General features: G+C 28.2%; 2 protein-coding genes across 5 annotated transcripts; both read right to left on the reverse strand.

Moving 5' to 3' along the window:
* Positions 1–478: 478 nt before the first annotated feature.
* l(2)k09913 (transmembrane protein 53-like lethal (2) k09913) lies at positions 479–22,348 on the reverse strand. 4 transcript variants are annotated; one of them, XM_075312827.1, is made up of 6 exons: positions 22,146–22,348; positions 18,087–18,247; positions 10,120–10,235; positions 4,638–4,753; positions 4,131–4,565; positions 479–1,096 (listed from the first exon to the last, which is right to left on the reverse strand). In XM_075312827.1, exons 2-6 carry the CDS (start codon positions 18,241–18,243, stop codon positions 775–777), a joined length of 1,146 nt encoding a protein of 381 aa, XP_075168942.1. In that variant the 5' UTR covers positions 18,244–18,247; positions 22,146–22,348; the 3' UTR covers positions 479–774. The 4 variants fall into 4 exon arrangements, with proteins under 4 accessions (XP_075168942.1, XP_075168944.1, XP_075168945.1 ...); XM_075312829.1 differs by lacking the exon at positions 18,087–18,247; XM_075312830.1 differs by lacking the exons at positions 10,120–10,235; positions 18,087–18,247.
* An 866-nt stretch (positions 22,349–23,214) lies between these two features.
* Positions 23,215–24,818, reverse strand: PheRS-m (Phenylalanyl-tRNA synthetase, mitochondrial). Its single transcript, XM_075312826.1, has 2 exons — positions 23,510–24,818; positions 23,215–23,449 (listed from the first exon to the last, which is right to left on the reverse strand). Exons 1-2 carry the CDS (start codon positions 24,758–24,760, stop codon positions 23,282–23,284), a joined length of 1,419 nt encoding a protein of 472 aa, XP_075168941.1. The 5' UTR covers positions 24,761–24,818; the 3' UTR covers positions 23,215–23,281.
* Positions 24,819–25,054: the final 236 nt, after the last annotated feature.

Consider the following 25,054-nt stretch of genomic DNA (forward strand, 5'->3'; position numbering starts at 1 on the left):
TAGATAAGAAATTTTGACAAAAACCTCCTATAGATAAGAAATTTTGACAAAAATTCTTATAGATAATAAATTTTGGCAAAATTTCGTATAGATAAGAAAATTTTACAAAATTTCGTATAGACGAGAAATATTGACAAAATTTTCTATAGACAAGAAATATTGACAAAATTTCCTATAACAAGAAATTTTGACAAAATTTTCTATAGACAAAAAATTTTGACCAAATTTCCTATAGACAAGAAATTTTGAGACTAAATCATTTAGAAATGAAATTTTGACCAAATTGACAATATTTAAAAACAATGAAATTTTGCAAAAGAAGAATATAAGTTGGGCCTTATATCTCGTCTCCACCTGGAATTGGTCGAAATGTGCCGTTCATATGATTTTTCTAAACAAAATTCCAAGTGCATATCTATGTTTATACGAAACCCCATACCTGCAACGCTTTGTTCACCTCATAACAAACATTAATTAATTAATTTTTATCATATATTTATATATTTATCAAATACGGGTTGATTGGACAACAATTAGAAACTTTGAGGGCAAATGTTTTATGTCTTAATTTTAAAACATTTGCCCAGGGTAAAACGTACCAAAGTAAATACCACAGAAATAATCAAAATCAACTAAAACATCATACATAGATCAATAGTTCATTTCTACAAAATTATCATAAGGGGGAAATGTAACAATTATAAAATTCGGCTTTAGAGCATTTAGTGCACATTCTTCTTAGCTTGACGCCAATGGTTTCACTTTGAAATGGGTTCACAATTTCGCTCTTGTCTTAACACCAATTGTCTCCAGTACACCAGTATCTTCCAAATGCTTGAATAGGATATCTAAATATTCTTCACGATGTTTTAGAAAATGTCCAGCATGAAGAGAGTGTTTCCAACACTTGAAGGTTACTTTAACGTTGGCGCGTTCCCAATTTTCACGTACCGCTTGATTTGATGAAGGTGGGCCAATTAGATCATTATCCGAGACAAAAAATAAGGCAGGTTGTTTTAAGAGAGTTGAATGAAACATTTGACTGGATCGCATATAGTGAATTGTGGCTTGATTATGGAATGTTTTCAAATGATAGCTGTAAAAGAGAAGAAAAAAAATCCAATATAGTTATATCCAAAACTAAATAATAATTGTAAATTGTAAATTAAAAAAAAAATTACAAAAATATGTTGACAACATTTCAAATAGATTTTTTAATTTAATTTAAACAAGAAATTTTGACAAAATTTCTCATAGACGAGAAATGTTGCCAAAATTGTCTATAGAAATGAAATTTTGACAAAATTTTCTATATATAGCAAAACAACCATATCTGAGCAGATATAACTATATATACTTTGATATTATTAGACATGATTAGATCTCTCAATTTTTACACGGGTAGACAAGAAATTTTGACAAATTTCCTATAGAAATGAAATTTTGACAAAATATCCTATAAAAATGAAATTTTTGCAAAATTTCCTATAGAACTGAAATATGGAAGAAAAAAACTTTCTATAGAAATTAAATTTTAACAAAATTTCCTGTAGAAACTAAATTTTTACAAAATTTCCTATAGAAATGAAATTTTGACAAAATTTCCTATAGAAATGAAATTTTGACAAAATTTCCTATAGAAATGAAATTTTGACAAAATTTCCTATAGAAATGAAATTTTGACAAAATTTCCTATAGAAATGAAATTTTGATGAAATTTTCTATAGAAATGAAATTTTGATAAAATTTCCTATAGAAATGAAATTTTGATAAAATTTCCTATAGAAATGAAATTTTGACAAAATTTTCTATAGAAATGAAATTTTGACAAAATTTTCTATAGAAAAGAAACTTTGACAAAATTTCCTACAGAAATGAAATTTTGACAAAATTTCCTATAGACAAAATTTTTTGAAAAAATCCTATATAAGTGAAATTTTGACAAAATTTTCTATAGGCAAGAAATTTTGACAAATTTCCTATAGAAATTAAATTTTGACAAATTTCCTATAGAAATGAAATTTTGACAAAATTTCCTATAGAAATGCAATTTTGACAAAATTTCCTATAGAAATGAAATTTTGGCAAAATTTCCTATAAAACTGAAATATGGAAAAAAACTTTCTATAGAAATTAAATTTTGACAAAATTAGTTTCCTATAGAAATGAAATGTTGACAAAATTTCCTATTGAAATGAAATTTTCACAAAATATCCTACAGAAATTAAATTTTGGCAAAATTTCCTATAGAAATGAAATTTTGACAAAATTTCCTATAAAAATGAAATTTTCACAAAATATCCTACAGAAATTAAATTTTAGCAAAATTTCCTATAGAAATTAAATTTTGACAAAATTTCCTATAAAAATGAAATTTTGACATTTTGACAACATTTCCTAGACAAAAAATTTTTAAAAAATCCTATAAAAGTGAAATTTTGACAAAATGTTCTATAGACAAAAAATTTTGAAAAAATCCTATAAAAGTGAAATTTTTACAAAATGTTTTATAGACAAGAAATTTTGACAAATTTTCTATAGAAATGAAATTTTGACAAAATGTCCTATAGAAATGAAACTTTGGCAAAATTTCCTATAGAAATTAAATTTTGACAAAATTTCCTATAGAAATGAAATTTTGACAAAATTTTCTATGGAAATGAAATTTTGACAAAATTTCCTATAGAAATGAAATTTTGACAAAATTTCCTATAGAACTGAAATTTTGACAAAAAATTTCTATAGAAATGAAATTGGCAAATTTTCCTAAAGAAATGAAATTTTGAAAAAATTTTCTATAGAAATGAAATTTTGCAACTTTCCTATAGAAATGAAATTTTGCAAATTTCCTATAGAAATGAAATTTTGCAAATTTCCTATAGAAATGAAATTTTCACAAAATTTCCTATAAAAATGAAATTTTGACAAAATTTCCTATAAAAATTAAATTTTGACAAAATTTCCTATAAAAATTAAATTTTGACAAAGTTTCCTATATAAATAAAATTTTTACAAAATTTCCTATAGAAATGAAATACAGAAAAAAAAACTTTCTATAGAAATTAAATTTTGACAAAATTTTCTATAGAAATGAAATTTTAACAAAATTTCCTCTTGAAATGAAATTTTGACAAAATTTTCTCTAGAAATGAAATTTTTACAAAATTTCCTGTAGAAATGAAATTTTGATAAAATTTCCTATAGAAATGAAATGTTGACAAAATTTGATATGAAATTTTGACAAAATTTCCTGTTGAAATGAAATCTTGACAAAATTTTCTATTGAAGTGAAATTTTGACAAAATTTCTTATAGAAATGAAGTTTTGACAAACTTTCCTATAGAATTTAAGTTTTGACAAAATTTCTTATAGAAATGAAATTTTGACAAAATTTCTTATAGAAATGAAATTTTGACAAAATTTCTTATAGAAATGAAATTTTGACAAAAATTCCTATAGAAATGAAATTTGACAAAATCGGAGAGAGGAATAAAATATCTATTTTTCACACAGCGAGGAGTACTAAAAGATCTATTTATCCAATTCTATTGAGGACCAGCACCTGACATTTGTGTAGGCCATATATTTGGATTCCCAAAAGCTTTTTGCAATATCCGGGTTTACTATCGGATAGAGGACTAGAAGATCTATATTTCGTACCTAAATCGTGAAGCTCATATTTTTCTTTTGGCCACAGTGGTCACATTTCTATTGAGGAGCAGCGCCTTTACTTTTTCGTGGCCATATATGGGAATTCCCAAACACATCCGTGTTTACCACATTGATGTGACCACTGTGTAGAGGATCATGGCCTCCACGTTTTTGTAGGCCATATATTGGGAATAAACACATTTTGACAATATCCGTGTTTACCTTCGGATAGAGGACTAAAAGATCTATTGTGTCAGTGTATCTTTGCTTAAAATTTGGCTCGTTTTTCACATATATTTGGCGCTGAAACGTATATTCATATACATTTTTGAACAATGTTCAAATGTATCTAACAGTAAATTTATATTTTAACATAGTAAAAAGCTTCGGTTTCAAACAGGCCCTGACATTCACTTTGAAGCAACACAAAAAGTGATATTTCGTAAAAAAAAGAGTTATAACTATAATGCTTTACTTACAGAGTATAATTTCTCAATGCATTTTGCATACTTTGGTTTTTGGGAAATATGGATTTAGGCACACCTATAGGAATTTCCGTAATATCAGCCGCACTATCCCACACCTGGCATATCACACGATCTAAAATTGGCGTATAGCGTTCCATGTCACGAGACATTTGTAACATAATTTCACCCATCTCATAGGCACCAACGGAAAATCCATGTACCAATATGGGCGCATAAGATTTATTATTTTCCAAAAACTTTAAGGTTTCGGCCGCAACAACTTGAGATCCTTTTGTCGGCCATAATAATTGCCAGGGTGTTATATGAACTACCATAACATCGAAACCTAAATCGGTATAGATTTCAGCATATTTTTTTAGATGTTTTTGTTTGGCCATTAACCAGGCCATCATTAATACTAGAGGATTGCCAGTGGGTTGTTTAAATCTAAAAGATAAGATAAATTATTACAAAACATGATAATTTTTTTTTTGGGTTGAATCCATAGGGTAAACTTACTCTAGGGTATTACTGTCCACTTCACTTTTAAAGGGTGTGTTTGTATATAGGGTCATATTTTTGGTTATTTCTTTAGAAGAAATAAAACGACGATTTTTTAAAGGAGCCATTGAATTCTAGAACAATTAAAAGAAATATTAATAAAAAAATCTTAATATTACCAAGAATTTTTACTTTTTTTCTACTAATTAGCTTGCAAATTATTATAAAAGAAAAAATCTTATACTACAGAAACAAAAGCATTAACTTTTACTGGACAATTGCTACTAATTTTGACCATTAAAAAAAGTAGAATGTTTGTCCAGGTGTTTAATGCTACTACCAGACAGGGTATATAATTTATTGTATATTTGCTGATAAAAAAGTGATAGTAAAACAACAAAAAAAAAACTTAAAGTCACTTTCCGACCAATAGATTAAATTAACACATACGAGTTGTTTTTTTTTTTTGCAAACAGCTTATCAACGTGATTATCCCTTTCAAGAGGTATACAATGAATATATATTTCGTTTGTTTTTTTGTAGATAATCTTTGATGATGTCAAAGTTCATATCGAAATGATCAATAATTGTACTCACATAAAATGATCCACTAATTAATTGATACAATTTATAAGCAATTGCCAATATAATACAAAAGTAAAGAAATTCTTTCATTATTCTAATTGTTGTTTTTTTTTGTTGATTTTTTTATTTTAATTTCTTTATAAATTTTCAAATCGCCGATTGATCTTCCTAAATATTCAAGTTCACGTAAGCTACAAGACCGTTCATCATCTAGTTTAGAGGAAAAACTAGAGAAAAAGTAATAAGCATAGGCGGTGTACACTACTGACAAATTGACCACTCTTGGGTTACCTTCTACACATATGCATACATATCCATATATCGTGTAATAAGAATCATCAACACATACAAATGAAAATAAACTATCATCATAATACTGAGGGATGGCAAAAAGATTGAAAAAATCCCAAATAGGAGAAGGACGGTGGGCGGCAATTGATGGTGGCCACATCTACACGCCTGACTCAATAAAAAAAGTTCATATTAGATTCGTTAAAAAAATAAAAATTATCATAACAATTGTACTGCCATAAAATGACTTTCAATAGAAATGGCAAAAAATGGATGGTCTAAGTGGATGTGCACAACATATCATATGTATTGGAATATTTCCAAACACCTGCATAAAAACATTTTTGGAATACTAATCACTATGAGAACATTTTCATAAAATTTTTTTTAATTTTTCTTAATTGATTGAATATCACTAACGAATTACCCTGTATTTTCTCTTTCTTTTTTTTGTTTTGAGTACCTACAACAGAAAATAGAGGCAGTAAATTGATATTTTTTCACAACCACCTACCCCCAAGCCAAACCCTATTATTTCTCCTCTACCCCTAGACAGTGGTGATCACAATTTCCAGTTTTACTTTTGTGTTCTACCTTAAATCGAGATATGAAAGCATGTGTATTTCATTCTGGTTGATAAAATTGTTAGTTGTTGTTTGTTACTATGAGACCAAACGTGATACCATCCATTATTCATTGCCTCTGACAAAACGTGACTTTGGAACGACTGCTCTTTTTGTTTTTAAACCTATCGGAGAGCGCATTTAGTTTGCAATAATATATGAGATTTGTAATTTCTCATTTGTAATTTTGTTGTTGCTATTGCATATTTCTACATAATATTTAATAAGTGAGATAAATAATGAGATTTTGTTTAACAATATGAGTGAGAAAAGTCTAGCTAAACTAATCAAACCCTAATCACAATGGACTGAATAGTCTAAGTGAGCCTGAAAAAAAATAAATAAAAGCTGCCACTTTAACATAACCTAATGCAGAGTATATTTAAAATGTGTACTCAACATTTTTCTACTTTTCGTCTTTGAAGACAGCCTTATATTCTTTAATAGATGACAATAGAAATTTTGTATCATAAATTAAATAGTTAATTGTTTTCTTAATTTTGTTATTAATTCCTAAACAACTTTGTGGTTGTCATCATAAAAACGGTAGACTGCTTGACTAGCAGACTATAATTGCGTATAGTGGGATATTTTAATTTTGAAAATTACTGGGTAGCAGCGATGTGGAGCACGGTTGTCACTCGTGCCAAGATTAATCTACAAAAAATTTGAAGAACATTTTACCACAAATCAAAAACTCCCATAAATTTTATTTCTATAGAAAATTTTGTAAAAATTGTATTTCTCTAGAAAATTTTGTTAAAATTTTATTTCTATAGTAAATTTTGTCAAAATTTTATTTCTATAGAAAATTCTGTCAAAATTTTATTTCTATAGAAAATTTTGTCAAAATTTTATTTTATAGAAAATTTTGTCAAAATTTTATTTCTATAGAAAATTTTATTAAAATTTTATTTCTATAGAAAATTTTGTTAAAAATTTATTTCTCTAGAAAAATTTTTTTAAATTTTATTTCTATAGAAAATTTTGTCAAAATTTTATTTCTCTACAAAATTTTGTTAAAATTTTATTTCTATATAAAATTAGTCAAAATTTTATTTCTATAGAAAATTTTGGCAAAATTTTATTTCTGTAGAAAATTTTATCAAAATTTTATTTCTATCGAAATTTTGGCAAAATTTTATTTGTATAGAAAATATTTTTATAGAAAATTTTAGTTCTATTGAAGTAAATTTTGTCAAAATTTTATTTCTATAGAAAATTTTGTCAAAATTTTATTTCTATAGAAAATTTTGTCGGAATTTTATTTCTATAGAAAATTTTGTCAAAATGTTATTTTTATAGAAAATTTTGTCAAAATGTTATTTCTATAGAAAAATTTGTCAAAATTTTATTTCTGTAGAAAATTTTGTCAAAATTTTATTTCTATAGAAAATTTTGTCAAAATTTTATTTCTATAGAAAATTTTGTCAACATTTTATTTCAATAGAAAATTTAGTCAACATTTTATTTCTAGAAAATTAGAAAATTTTGGCAAAATTTTATTTCTATAGCAAATTTTGTCAACATTTTATTTCTAGAAAATTAGAAAATTTTGGCAAAATTTTATTTCTATAGAAAATTTTGTCAAAATTTTATTTCTTAGAAAATGTTGTCAAAATTTTATTTTTATAGAAAGTTTTCTCAAAACTTTATTTATATAGAAAATTTTTTCAAAATTTTATTTCTATAGAAAATTTTTTCAAAAAATTAGAAAATTTTGTCAAAATTTTATTTCTATAGAAAATTTTGTCAAAATTTTATTTCTATACAAAATTTTGTCAAAATTTTATTTCTATACAAAATTTTGTCAATTTTTTTTTCTATAGAAAATTTTTGCAAAATTTTATTTCATTCGTTTTCTTTTGTTATTGTTGGTTTTGTTCTTTAATCGTTGTTGTTGTTTTTTTGATTTCAGCTTAAAACCATGCATTGACTAAAATAAACCCAGCCAACAACTGCACTCACATCGATGATTTGACGGTGGCAAAGGAAAAAGATATATGTTTGTACGAATTTATTTCGGCATAAGCCGGCTATTAATGTAAAACCTTTTTTCGGAAGGTTCAAGTGTGGTTCATTGTTGGGTTTAATGAACTGCCTGACTTTATTCTGATAATTGGTTGATAGTTTTGCTGTAATTCCGAAACGTGCGTCCATCCAACCCTCTTGCAGTCTATAGGGCGTTGTCCAAATAAATTTGACAAACATTCTTTTCCTCTATAGGTCAAGCTACACTTGTAGCTTAGTCAATGCATGGTTTTAAGCTGAAATCAAAAACACAACAACATTTTATTTCTATAGAAAATTTAGTCAACATTTTATTTCTATAGAAAATTTTGTCAAAATTTTATTTCTATAGAAAACTTTGCCAAAATTTTATTTCTATAGAAAATTTTGCCCAAATTTTATTTCTATAGAAAATTTTGTCAAGATTTTATTTCTATAGAAAATTTCGTCAAAATTTTATTTCTATAGAAAATTTTGTCAAAATTTTATTTCTATAGTAAATTTTGTCAAAATTTTATTTCTATAGAAAATTCTGTCAAAATTTTATTTCTATAGAAAAATTTGTCAAAAAATTTTATTTCTATAGAAAATTTTGTCAAAATTTTATTTCTATAGAAAATTTTGTCAAAATTTTATTTCTATAGAAAATTTTGTCAAAATTTTATTTCTATAGAAAATTTTGTCAAAATTTTATTTCTATAGAAAATTTTGTCAAAATTTTATTTCTATAGAAAATTTTGTCAAAATTTTATTTCTTTAAAAAATTTTGTCAAAATTTTAATTCTATAGAAAATTTTGTTCAAATTTTATTTCTATAGAAAATTTTGTCAAAATTTTATTTCTATAGAAAATTTTGTCAAAATTTTATTTCTATAGAAAATTTTGTTAAAATTTTATTTCTATAGAAAAATTTTGTCAAAATTTTATTTCTATAGAAAATTTTTGCAAAATTTTATTTCTGTATAAAATTTTTGCAAAATTTTATTTCTGTATAAAATTTTGTCAAAATTTTATTTCTATAGAAAATTTTGTCACAAATTTGTTTCTAGAAAATTAGAAAATTTTGGCAAAATTTTATTCCTATAGAACATTTTGTCAAAATTTTGTTTCTAGAAAATTAGAAAATTTTGGCAAAATTTTATTTAAAGGACTCTGGAATCTATTTTGCGTAAATATTTGTTTAGTTACAAAATATGAAATCGAGCAAAATTCTAATACTCCGACACCAGCAGAATCATTAGACTCCCGGCTGGGTTGTGTTACGAAAGTTGAATTCCACTAAAACATTTGGCAGACCGATTTATTTCCAGGCTCCCTTACACTATTCAGTCCATTGTGATACCACATTAACTAAAAATACCGATAGGCACTTTTACTTAGTTTTTTTTTTACCGATTATTTTCTTTTGATGAACAAACCCTATTGTTCCCAAAACATTAGCAGGCTGCTTCAGTTAACATTTTCCAAGTAATCTGAAGCTCATCACAAGGAATATCTCTTTGTTCAACGACTTTTCTGGGTGCGACATGTATAGTAGTATTAAGATATGCATTTCTCACATGTGCTTCAGCATCCTAATAACCAGACCATTTGGTGACAAAGCCCAGTTCAATCTTGGTTTTTGATAATCTCAATAACCTTCTTATGACGTAACCTAACTGATATATTTAGCATCCATTAAATATAATGAATGTATGTACAATAACATTTTAAAACCCCTACAAAAGTTAATTTTGTAATAAAAACTCGTACTCTAACCCTTAATAATGGTAGTCTTCAAACAAATGATTGTAGTTCATTCGGCAATTCGAACAATGTTATTATCTTTAGTAGAACAAATAAAATCTAATATATTTTGCAATTCAAATTGAACTTTACAGTTACTACTATATCTTATACATAGTTAGTACCTATAGTATATAAATACTGATTAAAAAAATATTGTCCAAATATTACAACTATAGTGGTAAAAAATATTTCGATTTGCTTACATGTTGATTGGGATTAGTGTACTGGCTCACCAAGGGCTTATTCAAACATGAGTAATTACGCAATTGCTGCTTTGAATGCTTCGACGTTGACAAAAGTAGCTTCAGAGTTGTTGGACCTTGTATTAAAAAAAGGCAAGTTATAATAACAAAGGCAATAATTGTGGAATAATAAAATTACATGGCAGAAAGTGTGAATATGTGTGGTGGGAAGATAAATAAATGGCACAGTATGATGAAGACATATGGACATATGTTGGACAAAATAACAAAAAAAAAGTCAAACACTTATTATTACTGATTTTATTGGATATCCTCATACTCTTAATATGAGGAATTGGCTTTTTATGGTCATTGAAATGCCTAAGTGGAGATCAAAAGATTATCTTGGGTAGGTTAATGGTAGATATTTTACTGTTTGGTAGATTGTTAGAATTCTTCATGTTTTGGTACATTTTGCAAAATATTTCTCTCCAACTAAGAGGAATTTAAATTTCCTATATAAATGGAATTTTGACCAAATTTTCTATATAGATATAAAATTTTGAGAAAATTTTTTATAGAAATAAAAATTTTAATAATTTTCTTATAAAAATAAAAATTTGAGAAATTTTTCTATAGAAATGAAATTTCAAGAAAACTTTCTAAAATTTTGAGAAAATTTTCTATAGAAATCAAATTTTGAGAAAATTTTCTAAGAAATAAAATTTTGAGAACATTTTCTATAGAAATAAAAATTTAAGAAAATTTTCTATAGAAATAAAATTTTGAGAAAAGTTTGTACAGATATAAAATTTTGAGAAAAGTTTCTACAGATATAAAATTTTGAGTAAATTTTCTATAGATAAATATAAAGTTTTGAGAAAATTTTCTATAGAAATAAAATTTTGAGAAAAGTTTTTACAGATATAAAATTTTGAGAAAATTTTCTATAGATAAATATAAAGTTTTGAGAAAATTTTCTATAGAAATAAAATTTTGAGAAAAGTTTCTACAGATATAAAATTTTGAGAAAAATTTCTATAGATGCATATAAAGTTTTGAGAAAATTTTTTATAGAAATAAAATTTTGACAAAAGTTTCTACAGATATAAAATTTTGTGAAAATTTTCTCTAAATATAACATTTTGAGAAATTTTTCTATAGAAATAAAATTTTGACAAAATTTTCTATAGAAATAAAATTTTGAGAAAATTTTCTATAGAAATGAAATTTTGAGAAAATTTTATACAGAAATAAAATTTTGCAAAAATTTTCTATAGAAATAAAATTTTGACAAAATTTTTCTATAGAAATAAAATTTTAACAAAATTTTCTATAGAAATAAAATTTTGACAAAATTTTCTATAGAAATAAAATTTTGACAAAATTTTCTATAGAAATAAAATTTTGAGAAAATTTTCTATAGAAATGAAATTTTGAGAAAATTTTCTCTATAGAAATAAAATTTTGAGAAAATTTTCTATAGAAATGAAATTTTGAGAAAATTTTATACAGAAATAAAATTTTGCAAAAATTTTCTATAGAAATAAAATTTTGACAAAATTTTTCTATAGAAATAAAATTTTAACAAAATTTTCTATAGAAATAAAATTTTGACAAAATTTTCTATAGAAATAAAATTTTGACAAAATTTTCTATAGAAATAAAATTTTGAGAAAATTTTCTATAGAAATGAAATTTTGAGAAAATTTTATACAGAAATAAAATTTTGCAAAAATTTTCTATAGAAATAAAATTTTGACAAAATTTTTCTATAGAAATAAAATTTTAACAAAATTTTCTATAGAAATAAAATTTTGACAAAATTTTCTATAGAAATAAAATTTTGACAAAATTTTCTATAGAAATAAAATTTTGAGAAAATTTTCTATAGAAATGAAATTTTGAGAAAATTTTCTCTATAGAAATAAAATTTTGAGAAAATTTTCTATAGAAATGAAATTTTGAGAAAATTTTATACAGAAATAAAATTTTGCAAAAATTTTCTATAGAAATAAAATTTTGACAAAATTTTTCTATAGAAATAAAATTTTAACAAAATTTTCTATAGAAATAAAATTTTGACAAAATTTTCTATAGAAATAAAATTTTGACAAAATTTTCTATAGAAATAAAATTTTGAGAAAATTTTCTATAGAAATGAAATTTTGAGAAAATTTTCTCTATAGAAATAAAATTTTGAGAAAATTTTCTCTATAGAAATAAAATTTTGAGAAAATTTTCTATAGAAATAAAATGTTGACAAAATTTTCTATTGAAATAAATTTTCGAGAAAATTTTCTATAGAAATAAAATTTTGAGAAATTTTTTATAGAAATAAAATTTTGAGAAAATTTTCTATAAAAATAAAATTTTGAGAACATTTCCAATAGAAATAAAATTGAGAGAAATTTTTCTATAGAAATAAAGTAAATAAAATAAATTTTTTTCTATAAATAAATTTTTGAGAAAAATTTCTATAGAAATAAAATCTTGAGAAATTTTCTATAGATCTATAGAAAATTTCTCAAGTTTTTCTTTCTATAGAATTTTGAGAATATTTTCAATAGAGCTAAAATTTTGAGAAATTTTTCTACAGAAATAAAATTGTGACAAAAATTTCTATAGAAATAACATTTTGAGAAGAGCCACCGTGGTGCAATGGTTAGCATGCCCGCCTTGCATACACAAGGTCGTGGGTTCGATTCCTGCTACGACCGAACACCAAAAAGTTTTTCGGCGGTGGATTATCCCACCTCAGTAATGCTGGTGACATTTCTGAGGGTTTCAAAGCTTCTCTAAGTGGTTTCACTGGAATGTGGAACGCCGTTCGGACTCGGCTATAAAAAGGAGGTCCCTTGTCATTGAGCTTAACATGGAATCGGGCAGCACTCAGTGATAAGAGAGAAGTTCACCACTGTGGTATCACAATGGACTGAATAGTCTAAGTGAGCCTGATACATCGGGCTGCCACATAACCTAACCTAACCTAACATTTTGAGAAATTTTTCTAAAGAAAAAACAAATTGAGAAATTTTTCGAAAAAATACAATTTTGGGAACATTTTCTATAGAAATACGATGGGCATAAGTGGAGATCAAAAGATTAAGTTGGGTAGGTTTATTATTTATTTTAATTTTCTTCTATATAAATGGAATTTTGACCAAATTTTCTATAGAAATAAAAGTTAATGAAAATTTTCTATAGAAATAAAATTTTGAGAACATTTTCTATAAAAATTTCAGAAAATTTTCTATAGAAATAAAATTTGAAAAAATTTTCTATAGAAAGAAATTTTTGAGAAAATTTTCTATAGAAATGACATTTTGACAGAATTTTCTGTTGAAATAAAATTTTGACAATATTTTCTATAGAAATAAAATTTTGTCAATATATTCTATAGAAATAAATTTTTGAGAAAATTTTCTATAGAAATAAAATTTTGAGAAAATTTTCTATAGGAATAAAATTTTGAGTAAATTTTCACAAAATTGTTGAGAAATTTTAGGAATAAAATTTTTTATAATTCAATCTTTAATTGTCCTAATTTTCGGTTATTTCATAGAGTTACAGATCCAAAGATAAATGGTAGAAACTGTTTAAAACATTTCTTAAAACAGTTGCTAATGTTTTTATTTCCCTTCTTGCAATAGGATTCAAAAATTGCTTTTATGAGATCAAATATCACACCAAGAATATATGAAACAGTCAATGACAATATCCAGCCTATCGTTTCAGTCTAAAACAAAATAATAATTCAAAAATATTTCAACAATACTTTTAATTATAGAAATATAGTTTTTAAAGCTATATTTTTGCAAAATTAACCATAGATGTTTAGCAATTAAAATGTGTTCAATAATTTTCAGGGAATATACAAATTTCTAGACCATACAGAGAGGGGGATCGCTGCGATGTCATGTTTAGAAATTTTATATTCGTAATGTGATAAAAACTAACATTCGTAGGTTTTTATACATTTTTTCCGCAATCTAAGATCCTGTCATATAATAGTTTTTTTTTGTAAGCTCGTGTCCTAGTGTGCTCTTTTCGAAAGTTGAAATAACCATTTCACCTCAAAAGAGTTTATAAATTTTTTCCGCAATCTAAGATCCTGTCATATTATAGTTTTTTTTTTTTTTGTAAGCTCGTGTCCTAGTGTGCTCTTTTCGAAAGTTGAAATAACCATTTCACCTCGGAAGAGGTAGGTTTTGTATTGGTTAGTCTTCAATTAAATGTCATTATACTCAAACTCTTACCTATTGTGAGAGCAAATTTTTTTAAATTATTATCGAATATTGATGTTCAATGTACAGCGAAATATCGGACCAAAGTCAAGTTTATATTTTTAAATTGAAATGAGCACATTTTTAACCCAAGATTTATATTTTTAAATTGAAGTGAGCACATTTTTAACCCAAGATGTTTTTCTTGAAAATTTTAGTATTTTTCACTTACTTTATAAATTAGGTATTGGTTGGGTACTTCCAGCACAAATTTATTAAAAAAAAAAATAACAAAAATATGCACTACAAAAGTAGTTTCAAAACATGATTGTTTGAAACAACATCAACACTACTAATAACTGCGAACACTTTCGAATTAACCTATACCTACATGTATTACCTGTTTCCACATGAGCTTTAAGGTATTCTAATATTATATTGATTTCTGTCCAAATCCCATATTAACTGGTTTTTATTAATAGTTTAATTTCTATCGATTTTGGATGTCGAGAAGAATGTATTTTTAATTATACCCAATAATTTCTATATTTTTTTCTGTGTTCATATCGTGCCTTGTACACCCAGTTGCACTAGTCTAGGTAGTCTAGTAGAGAAATTGAAGTTGCTGGAGAATATTTTGAAAAATCTACAAAAAAAAGCCTAGAATTCTACCAATCTACCAAATATTAAAACTATTAACATATTTTTAAAATATTTTTTTTTTTTTTTGTTTAGAAGACACGTTCCTGCTTCAAGATTATCTAAATCGGCTTGTTGTTTGGTGTTGGGATAAGATAATAATCTGCCGTTGAAAGTTGATATGTGTTATTTTCTTCCTTGTTGTTGTGGTAAGTTTCGTATTTCTTCGAGATATTACATTTAAAATCAGCCTCTTTAAGTGATTGATAGGATTTTAGATCTTGATGTTTATTTTGATAGTAAGCTATAATTCAAATCCCATGTTGGGTACATCTCGCCTAAAGCATTTTCTACTCTCACATTTTGTAAAGGAATAATAAGGATTTCATTAGGCCGTATGTCAATACGATTTTATATTCTTCGTTTGTTAGGTCAAAATTAGAATATGCATCAATGATTTGGAACCCTTATAATATTGGTTTTCTGAATTTAGATGTAGACTCATCCATTTGGAGACTTTGGGCAATAGGAAAAAGAAAAATTCAATATTATTTTTATATAGGCTAGGTGGCAGCCCGATGTATCAGGCTCACTTAGACTATTCAGTCCATTGTGATACCACATAGGTGAACTTCTCTCTTATCACTGAGTGCTGTCCGATTTCATGTTAAGCTCAATGACAAGGGACTTCCTTTTTATAGCCGAGCCCGATCGGCGTTCCACATTTCAGTGAAATCACTTAGAGAAGCTTTGAAACACCAGAGGGCTAATCACGGCATTCGATATGGAAATCATAATCGTATCGAAAAAAATTGTCGAGCTTAGAGAAGCTTTGAAACACCAGGGGGCTAATCACGGCATTCGATATCGAATTCATAATCGTATCGAAAAAATTGTCGATACGATTAAAAGTTTGGATCACGACATTCGATTGAAATTTGATGCAATTTCTCTAGCTTTGCCAACAGCAAAAACGAAGTAGAACAAAATGAAATGACAAAATTAAGTTAGCGACACAAAATAGAACTTAGAAAAACGCATGTTTTTGAAGATTTCAAAGTAAAAAGTAAATTGTATTGCATTATATCTTATGGACCCATATCTCTTTTTGCATTACTCCGAATTCCTTCCTAATTGGAGGCTGAGATGAATATAAAATAATTCGGACACAAATAAGGAATAAAAGTGCACATTGTTATTGGTGTAAGTACATGGGTTTGAAATGGTGTGCACTGTTAGAAAGTCACCTTTTTGCAGGCTCAATGGACGATTTCGGCTGACGAATTTGACTCGGGAAATGATTTAGATATCTACATTAGGACAATAACAAAATCCGGCATATACAATTGGAACGACGTTGACATTATGTGTCCAAGGATCATTCAAAGTTCGACACAATTGTTACCTATGTTTGGTGCTAAATAAAATACATTGGCCTTGAAGGATTTCTATTGAAAATAAATGGAATTGAAAATCAACACGTTTACTTTAATTGTGCCATGTTCTTTTCTATGATTTGAATGTGTTGACCATAACTGCTATATATACTGATTTTTTCCCATTTTTTGTAATTATTGAAGATTAGTCACTTTACCTCTTACCAATTTCTATTTTTTAAATTTATTTTTAAATTGTTCGATTAATAAAGTCTAAAAACTTCTTCAAAAATTAAACACTAAACTCGTCGCTGGTAAATTTAAAGGTGACAAAAAGCGACACCAGGAATACCGATTTTCTTCAATAACAGAATATATCGACGAACGGAATACCAATTAGTGGCGACTGACGAAAAGCGACAAAAGCGACGGCGACTTCAGGAATAAGGGTGATTGATTTTTTAATTTAATTGGATTTTCTTAGACATTTGTATGAAAATTCATTTACTCCCATATTCGGATATCCATTTCCATTTTTACTAAACACAAAAACCATGAACATGAAAATTTGGTGTGCCCTTTTCCACGGCCTTTTTTGAACTTTTCAGTAATCAGTTAGCTCGCATAAATCACTAAAAGAAACTCACTATAAAGTATATTAGAATAAGCGCAATCAACAGACAATTTTTATTTTTTTTTTTTTGTTTTTGTTTTTTTTTTTTTTTTTATTAAATACAAACTTATGTATTAGAACGACAACTTTCAAACTTTTTAAGCGAGTACTTTTTTTTCAAACAAAAATACATACATCGCGATTATAATTAAACTTTCGCCATGACCTGTGCTAGGGAATTAATTTCACGAAAATTCCGGTGAATATGGATAGTAGAACACCAAGATTGTGGATTTGATTCACCTCGTAGTGGATATGGGCATTATTAATTTTGATTTAAATTAAACGTGTTTTATTGTGAAGCCTAACATTTCTGACTAGATATACAGCATATAGGAAACAAGACATTTGTATTATTTCGAATGAATAAATAAATACCAATTCCAATTAATCTTGCACATTTAGTTTTGCATTTCTTATCAATGAATTAAAGGGCTGTTATAAATTTTCTAAAAATATTCCTAGTACATTGTTTTATAGAGTACAAGTATTAGAATGTATAAAGCAATTGATTACAATGTAAAAAAATCAATTTATTACAATGTACCCATATATCATACTAATGCCAATCAACTTTCTTCAAGGTATAGAGCGAGCGTCAAAATAAAGTATACAAAGTTTTTTGTTTTAAATAATTTTAACTTTTTTTTACTGTTTAGGTTTATATAGTGATTGAAATTCTCCCTTAATAAACCAAATCATGTTTAAGAAATTTGTAAATTTAAGAAACTGAAACAAAATTTATTTTGAAACTTTATTATAACGCTCCCTGTATATTCTCAACTTTCATAAAAAAGATAGCGTCGTAACATTGTAGAATAAAATTCTCGACAGGTTAGTGCCAACTAAACGTTTTAATCGAGTATCTTCACATGCACACTTTCTCACACATACACATATTATTCTTTTACATAACTAATGTAATGTCGTTAATTTGCAAGAGTTCTGAAAAAGTTTATTGAGAGGTTTAACTGCAAAACCTAAATGTTGAGCATTTTTTAGAATGACTTGAACTTCTCACAAATCAACGATAGTATTTAGGTTTTTTTTTTTTTTTTGGTAAAACCAATTTACCCGTTAATGCCACTGGAAAATATTGATTTTGGATGGCCTTGTTATTTGCCTTGATGTTGCTGTTAAATGCTACAGACGTATATGATGTAGATGTCCTAACTAAACTCAAACGTAAGAGTGACGAATTTAGGACAGTGCGGGATATTGAAGCCATCATTTAGCTGAAAACGTAAGAAAATTAGCTCATGTTTAAATTTGATTTTTTTGTTTTGTTTTGTTTTGTATATTTGAATAGCAATAGCTTGTTAACCATAAAACTAACTAAAGGACAAAGGGTGGAAGGAATTTTGTATTAATGGAAAATATTAATAGGTGACGGCTCAGTAGTGTGTTATTGCCCCGGAATATATTCCATAATTGTTTCTAACTATATGAAAGGCATATGTGTGAGCCTAATTATAGCCTTCTCCTCATTTCCTTATATTATCATTTACACATTACAATAGTAAAAACATAATTTTGTTTGGCAAAATGTCTGTCTTGGATAATAGCACATGGGCTCTTGACATTAGCCATTCACGTTAAAGAATTAATACCCAAAAAAAAACACACGCACACACTTCATAGACATCATTCATACGTACATACTAGTGGCTAGTCTATATTTAAATAATTACACAAATATACTATATTTTGTTTAACAAATGAAAGAAGAAATCATGCATGTACCGTACATAACAGACTTTGTACCCTACGACAAAGTGAGCAATTGATAGATACAATGATGGACAAAATTATTCACACAAAGGGAATTTTGTAAATAGAATAGCTAATTTCATGCAAAAGAAAGATTAATTATTTAGAAATGTGATGCCAAATTGTTAGGGTGGTGTACCCAAAACTCTTCAGTTTCGTTTTTGACTTAAGCACAAATTTGAATTTGTTCCAATTCACATCATTTCTGGCTACTCTCTAACATTGTATTCAGAACCAGTGTTGTCAGTATTGGGGTTTTTCCTCGTGGATGGGGACAAAATGTTTGAATTGGAGACTTGGGGATTTGGTGGGGAATTTCCACAAATTTGGGGATTTTTGTGGGGAATTTTCGAAATTTATACAGTATAATAAATTAAATTAAGAATTATGGTTTATATGAAATTCTTTACGTCTACATGCTTAAAAAAGGTTTAAAGAAGTACAGAGAATTTCCTCTTCTGTATTCCACGGCATTTATTTGGGGACCCAAGAGCTACTTTACAATTTACACGGTTTCCTAAGAACTTGTTTACTATTGTGAAATTATTTCGTAAAGACTCGTCCGCGTACATCACTGATTTGGAAAATATATCCCATAAATATAGAATAGAGTTCATATCGGGACAACAACGCCTTTTTATCGATAAACCAATTTTATTTCTTGACTATTTAGAACTAAGTTTTGATTCATAAACACATGTTGACCGAACTCCCATTTTTATTTCTCGAACATTTAGAAGATGATTTGCATAAAAAAAAATTCGATGACTCTTTATACCAATAATTAACTCTGATGAGGGATTGTATCGGATGATATTTTAAGTAACTCGCACATTTTTTACGGATTTTCTATTCCTTTACTTTTTTCAATAAACTTACTAAAAATGTATTGGGGGATTTTTAAATTAAATTGGGGATTTTTGGGGATGAAAGCGTTCCATTTTGGAGACATGAGCTCGGAAAATTCTGGCAACACTGTTCAGAACGATTCGGCATACTTCGATTTGTTTTAGAGATTAATTTCCTTATTCCCTCTCCCCCTTTATCAAAGCTCCGTTGAGCTTCGACCTAAATTTAAAAGTAATTTTAATATTCCTGATGATTTCTGTCTCCCCTTTAGAATTAAGTCTTCGTGGTCAGCGAATGTGTTTGCGTTTTGATGGAATTGCTAATTTACTTTGCTTTATTAACACTTCATTTGCTTCATTAAGCTGAGTACTATGTTCAGTTTTCAAGCTGAAAATCAGCTTGTTTTCACGGTTACTTTTTTTTTAATTAACTAGTTTAGAAATATAAAATTATTTGCAATCAATTCCTTGAATATTTTCCATCCATTATTTGGCAAGACTCGATCAAAATATAATCGACTTCATAATTATATTTGTACTTTTAATTTAGTGTTGTGGTGAAAAAACCGAACATAGTACTCACCTCAAAGGTGAGTCACTTTTATGTTTTATTTTTTCGATGAAGGTTTTATTCACTGCTAAAGGCCGGTATGCACCTCTAGCGAAATTTTCGGTAGCAAACATTTATTTAATACCTCATTCACATTACACTTCCAAAATCCACTTTGACTAGATTTCAACTGTCATTTGCCTTATAAAAAGTAGATTTGAAATCTCAAAAATGTGGATTTTGAGTGTAATGTGTAGAGCCTATAAGTCTACAACAAAAAAACAGGGCTGTGTACACAAATTTTAAACCAGCTAATCGCTTTTAAAAATTGTTAATATATGTTCCAAATATTCCTCAAATAAATTGTTTATTATTTACAGACCTTTTAAAACTTTTACGCACACAATGATTGTAATAAATTAAATGTTTGCTGCCAAAATATGCTTTTGACAACCCTGTTATTTTCATTAGAGGTGCGTACCAGCTTACGAAATTGAACGCTACCGAAAATTTCGTTAGCATAAATAGCAATGCATTTCTTATGGGAATGAAATTTTTCGCTAGAGGTGCATACCGGCCTTAATAAAGAATTTGTCAACGCTTAAACTGCGGTGTCCAGAATTCCAGGGTCTGGAACAAATCTACTTTATCACAAGTTGTTAAAATTAAACATTTTTTTTGAGTGTAGGAGAAGGGATTTCAAATCAAATATGTAAAGTAAAAAATTTGGCGAAAAGCCTAGTTTTCGAGATCGACATCTGAAAATCGGTATTTTCCTTTATACTTTTCTTAATTCTGACAGCAATTTTTCATGAAATGAACAAAATTCCGTTTTTTTTTTTGCGTATTTGGTAAAAATAGTACATTTTAAGCAGAAAATATTAAGTAAAAATTTTGTCGGAAGAGCGTAGTTTTCGAAATACCGACCCTTAAAAATTGGATATAGGTGGCCGGCCTTTGGCCGGGATTTGACACTTTCTCCTATGGACAGGGTCCAAAGTGGGCTAACGCGAACCCAAAGAGGATAAATAGCCGGCCTTAGGCAGGGGTTTGAGACTTTCTTCTATTGACAGAGTCCAAAGTGGGCTAACGCGAACCCAAAGAGGATAGGTAGCCGGCCTTTAGCCGGGGTTTGAGACTTTCTCCTATGGACAGAATCCAAAGTGGGCTAACGCGGACCCAGGACCTCTCCGGGTCCATGTTATTCTAAATATATTACTTTTAGGATAATTATGATTATGTGCGATGGATACTAAATCCCATATACGTGGCAATGAAAATGTAGGGGCCCGTAACTCCGAAAATAGGTCTTTCCGCCAAAAAGTGGTATATTACATTTTGTGTTTAGAATCGAAAAGTATACACGCTGGCCAAAAATTGGGCCAATCGGGCCACTTGTACTAAAGTAGATTTAAGCCCATATTTAATTTTGCACCTCGACTTATGCCAGTGAATTAATTTCACGAAATATGTTGAATATTCGGAGTAGATTTGGTTCACATTGACCTAGCAGTAGTGGATATGCGAATATATGGATTATGGATACCACGAATTAGTCCCCACAAGTTACAAGTTTGAACTTTTTTTGGTTAACCAATTGGAACAAGAAATTTTTGGCCTCCAGAACACCAGATAATTTAATAAGAAGTATATGTCTTTGTTGTGCCTGGATTTTTTTTGTTTTTATTAAAAAATTCGTGCTTGTGAATAATTTTATCCGCCACTGTATACATACATATATTTTTGTGATTCCATTTATGACAGAGAGAATGATGGGATGAGGATAAATAAAAGTTTAACTACAAGCAGGAAAATAATAGAGTGCATGTTTGAATATCTCCTACATATATATACATATACCGCAGCAATGTTAACCTAAATAGATAAATATACTTTTTATATTTGCCCGAATGCCATTTAGCAAATTAAAATATTAGTTCTACAGAGATTTTCTTGAGCACTTACGTGTCTTTGTTGCTACTTGTTCCGTTGTTAAATTGATCGTCCAAGACGAGCTGCGACACTTTTGAGTTTAATTAGATTTATTGAAATTGTTGTATGGTATGTTTTATGCTTTTTTTTCTTTCTTTTTTTCCCTATTCCATTCCTCTTCGCCGACAATGTTGTTGACACCCAACACACTCCACCAACAATAATGAATGAAAATGCAAAACCATCATAACTGCAATGATCAGTGTTGCCATGTTCGAATGGTTAAAATAATGGGACGTACGAACCATATGATTGCTTAAATGTTCTACTGGATTTCTGACACCTCTGGCAACATTAGTTTTATTTGCTTTTGTCAAAGAGTAGTTAGTTATAAGAGGCAGCCTTGTGCTTTGCCAAGAAGCGAACCAGTAAGAGAGCATTGGTTATGAGAAGAAATTTCGTTTAGCCGTTCTTTTCAGAAAAAACATCAAAGGTAATATCCTCAAGAATATTAGTTTTTGTAGTGATTTCTCTGTTTTTAATTCAGAGATTTGTCGAACGCCAAAATATTTGAGCACCACATCAATGCAAATTTCATGACATTATGTCGGCAGAGACATCTTGTGCTTGAGTTTTGTATGAAAACCAGCTAGTTTTCACGGTTACTGTTTTGAATTAATGAATTTAGGATATAGAATGTAAGTACGAGCCTTTAATTTAGATAGACTTTATTTTCACACGGTAGATAAATATGTAGTGGTTCTTACTACCAATACGCCGGAAATTGTCCCCAAAACTCATTACAATAAAAGAATGCAATCCCTGATCTAATATCCGAATCACAAAGTCGAAATTTTGAGGTGCTTTTCCGACGGCCTAAAAATTGGATTTTTTTTTTATTTATTTATTGCGTAAAAATAATTTAAAGAAACAAATGAACGTATTTACTATTTTTGACTGTACAAAATTTTGCGTTTTGCAAATTCGTAAACCAGAAGACGTGCGATTGAGTATGTATCAACAGACATTGTTGAATCTGCGTTTATGCCCAATCCTCTTCATATGGATCTAGAATAATATACTAAATAGAAAATACATATCCTACAATGGTAATAATTTATTTGTAACATAATTTATTGTAACGAGATGGAGGAAAAACATTTGCAACTTCAACGTATTTCAACATTAAAATTCCTAACACAGGCATCGGCTATGCCCTTGTGAATATCATTAACTTCAGCCTGGGTTAATGTTCGTTCCATATGACGGTAAATAATTCGAAAACAAACGCTGGTCAAGCCCTTTTTCGGATGTTTGAATTTGTCAACCAAACTAATCTAAAAAAAAAAAGATTTTTTTAATTTAAATGTGATTTTAAATGCATCTTTGATTCTTACCTGTTCAACTACATCGCCTGCTTGCGAACGGACTAGATCATAAAAATCATTCGGTACAAAACCGGCATCTACGTCTACTCCCTGTGGCAGCCAAAACGACAAGTCGTTTGTACATTGCGGATAAATCGACACCGGCTTATACTTTGATAATTTATATATATCCTTTTCATTGAATTGTGAAAGAAATCCAGTATCGTCCGACCAAAACAGTCGTATATCCGGTATATCGAACAAGACCATGGCTAAACGTTCCAAACCCAAGCCAAAAGCATAACCAATTGAATTGTTTGCCCCCGATTGATGAAGAATTTCATGCCTCATAACACCGCATCCCAGAACTTCCAACCAATTATCCTTATAGAATATCTCCAATTCCCAACTAGGTTGAGTAAAGGGGAAATATGTATCAACCCATCTGTATTTTATATTCGAACCAAACAGATCTTTTGCCAATCCCAAAAGCACATTTTTTAGTTCATGCTCTACAAGTTTTACAGCCTCCAGAGTATGGCAAGGTTGTTTCGATTGATCCAAACATTTTGACGATGAGTGAATAACTTGCGATTTGTTTCCCTGGCTTTCGCGCCAGCCTTTTTCGAATATCTCCAAATCTGGATTTCGTTCAAAAAGTTTATCTTTTGTCATCAAGCGCACTGCATCCAACTGATGGAAAACTGGATAGTGTGTACTATCAATCTCATCGCGACGATAGACTTCTCCCACCACCAGAAAATTGTCCAAGCCACTTGAAATTAAATCCACCTGGTGAGCTGTAGTGTGAGCTCGAAGCAAGTAGTTTTTATTTATATAATAACAATCAGACTTATTGCGACTCACATGGTCCAAGGGAATAAGTAAATTATCGAAATTTTGCTGGACCGTTACGATGGGATTCAGTTTGTCGTACACGGAAAATAGTGGATTACCGCGAGACGTTTTATAAGTTTTATAGAAATAATTAACAATTCGTTGTCTAATTATTGAAAGAGGATGGTTGGACTGCAAATGTTTGTTCATACCCAGATATGAGACAATTTTAGGGGTAATATTTGTCCAGTTGTCGGCGACAAATGAAGATCCATTTATTTCCACTCGACTTTGTTCTGCAGCATTTGTGTTTGTGGCATGGTGACACCTCGACGAACTAAAACATCTTACCGGTGTTGATTTTAGAATATTATGTGCGAGAAGTAAAGTGCTAGATCCTTTTACTAATTTTGGTTGAGTAAAAACTCGTAAATTTATCAACATTATTACGAATGTCCCAATCAATCAAAACACAGAACGAAACAGCTGATTATATGATGTTACCTTATTTAATTAATTGTCAACGACATATGGGTAACTAATTCATAACAATAAATAGTTGCCACATCCATTCGATTCTAGGTAAAAGGGGTATTTTCACAATCGTATTCTAAAAGTAGCAGGTATTGTTCTGAAAACATCTGATTGTATTATTCGCTTTATAGACTATCAGTTATTCCGGACGACAGTGCTCGTGTCGAACATATCCCATATATTGTGCACATTATAAGTTAAGTC

Source organism: Haematobia irritans, chromosome 5 (genome assembly GCF_050003625.1).
Source record: "Haematobia irritans isolate KBUSLIRL chromosome 5, ASM5000362v1, whole genome shotgun sequence".
Classification (NCBI taxonomy): Eukaryota; Metazoa; Arthropoda; class Insecta; order Diptera; family Muscidae; genus Haematobia; species Haematobia irritans.

Bases quoted from the DNA above. Each gene is read 5' to 3' on its own strand.
- PheRS-m (XM_075312826.1), bottom strand. From the start codon at position 24,760: ATGTTGATAAATTTACGAGTTTTTACTCAACCAAAATTAGTAAAAGGA. The intron at 23,450-23,509 runs GTAAGAATCAAA...TTTTTTTTTTAG, and splicing joins CAGGCGATGTAGTTGAACAG to ATTAGTTTGGTTGACAAATT.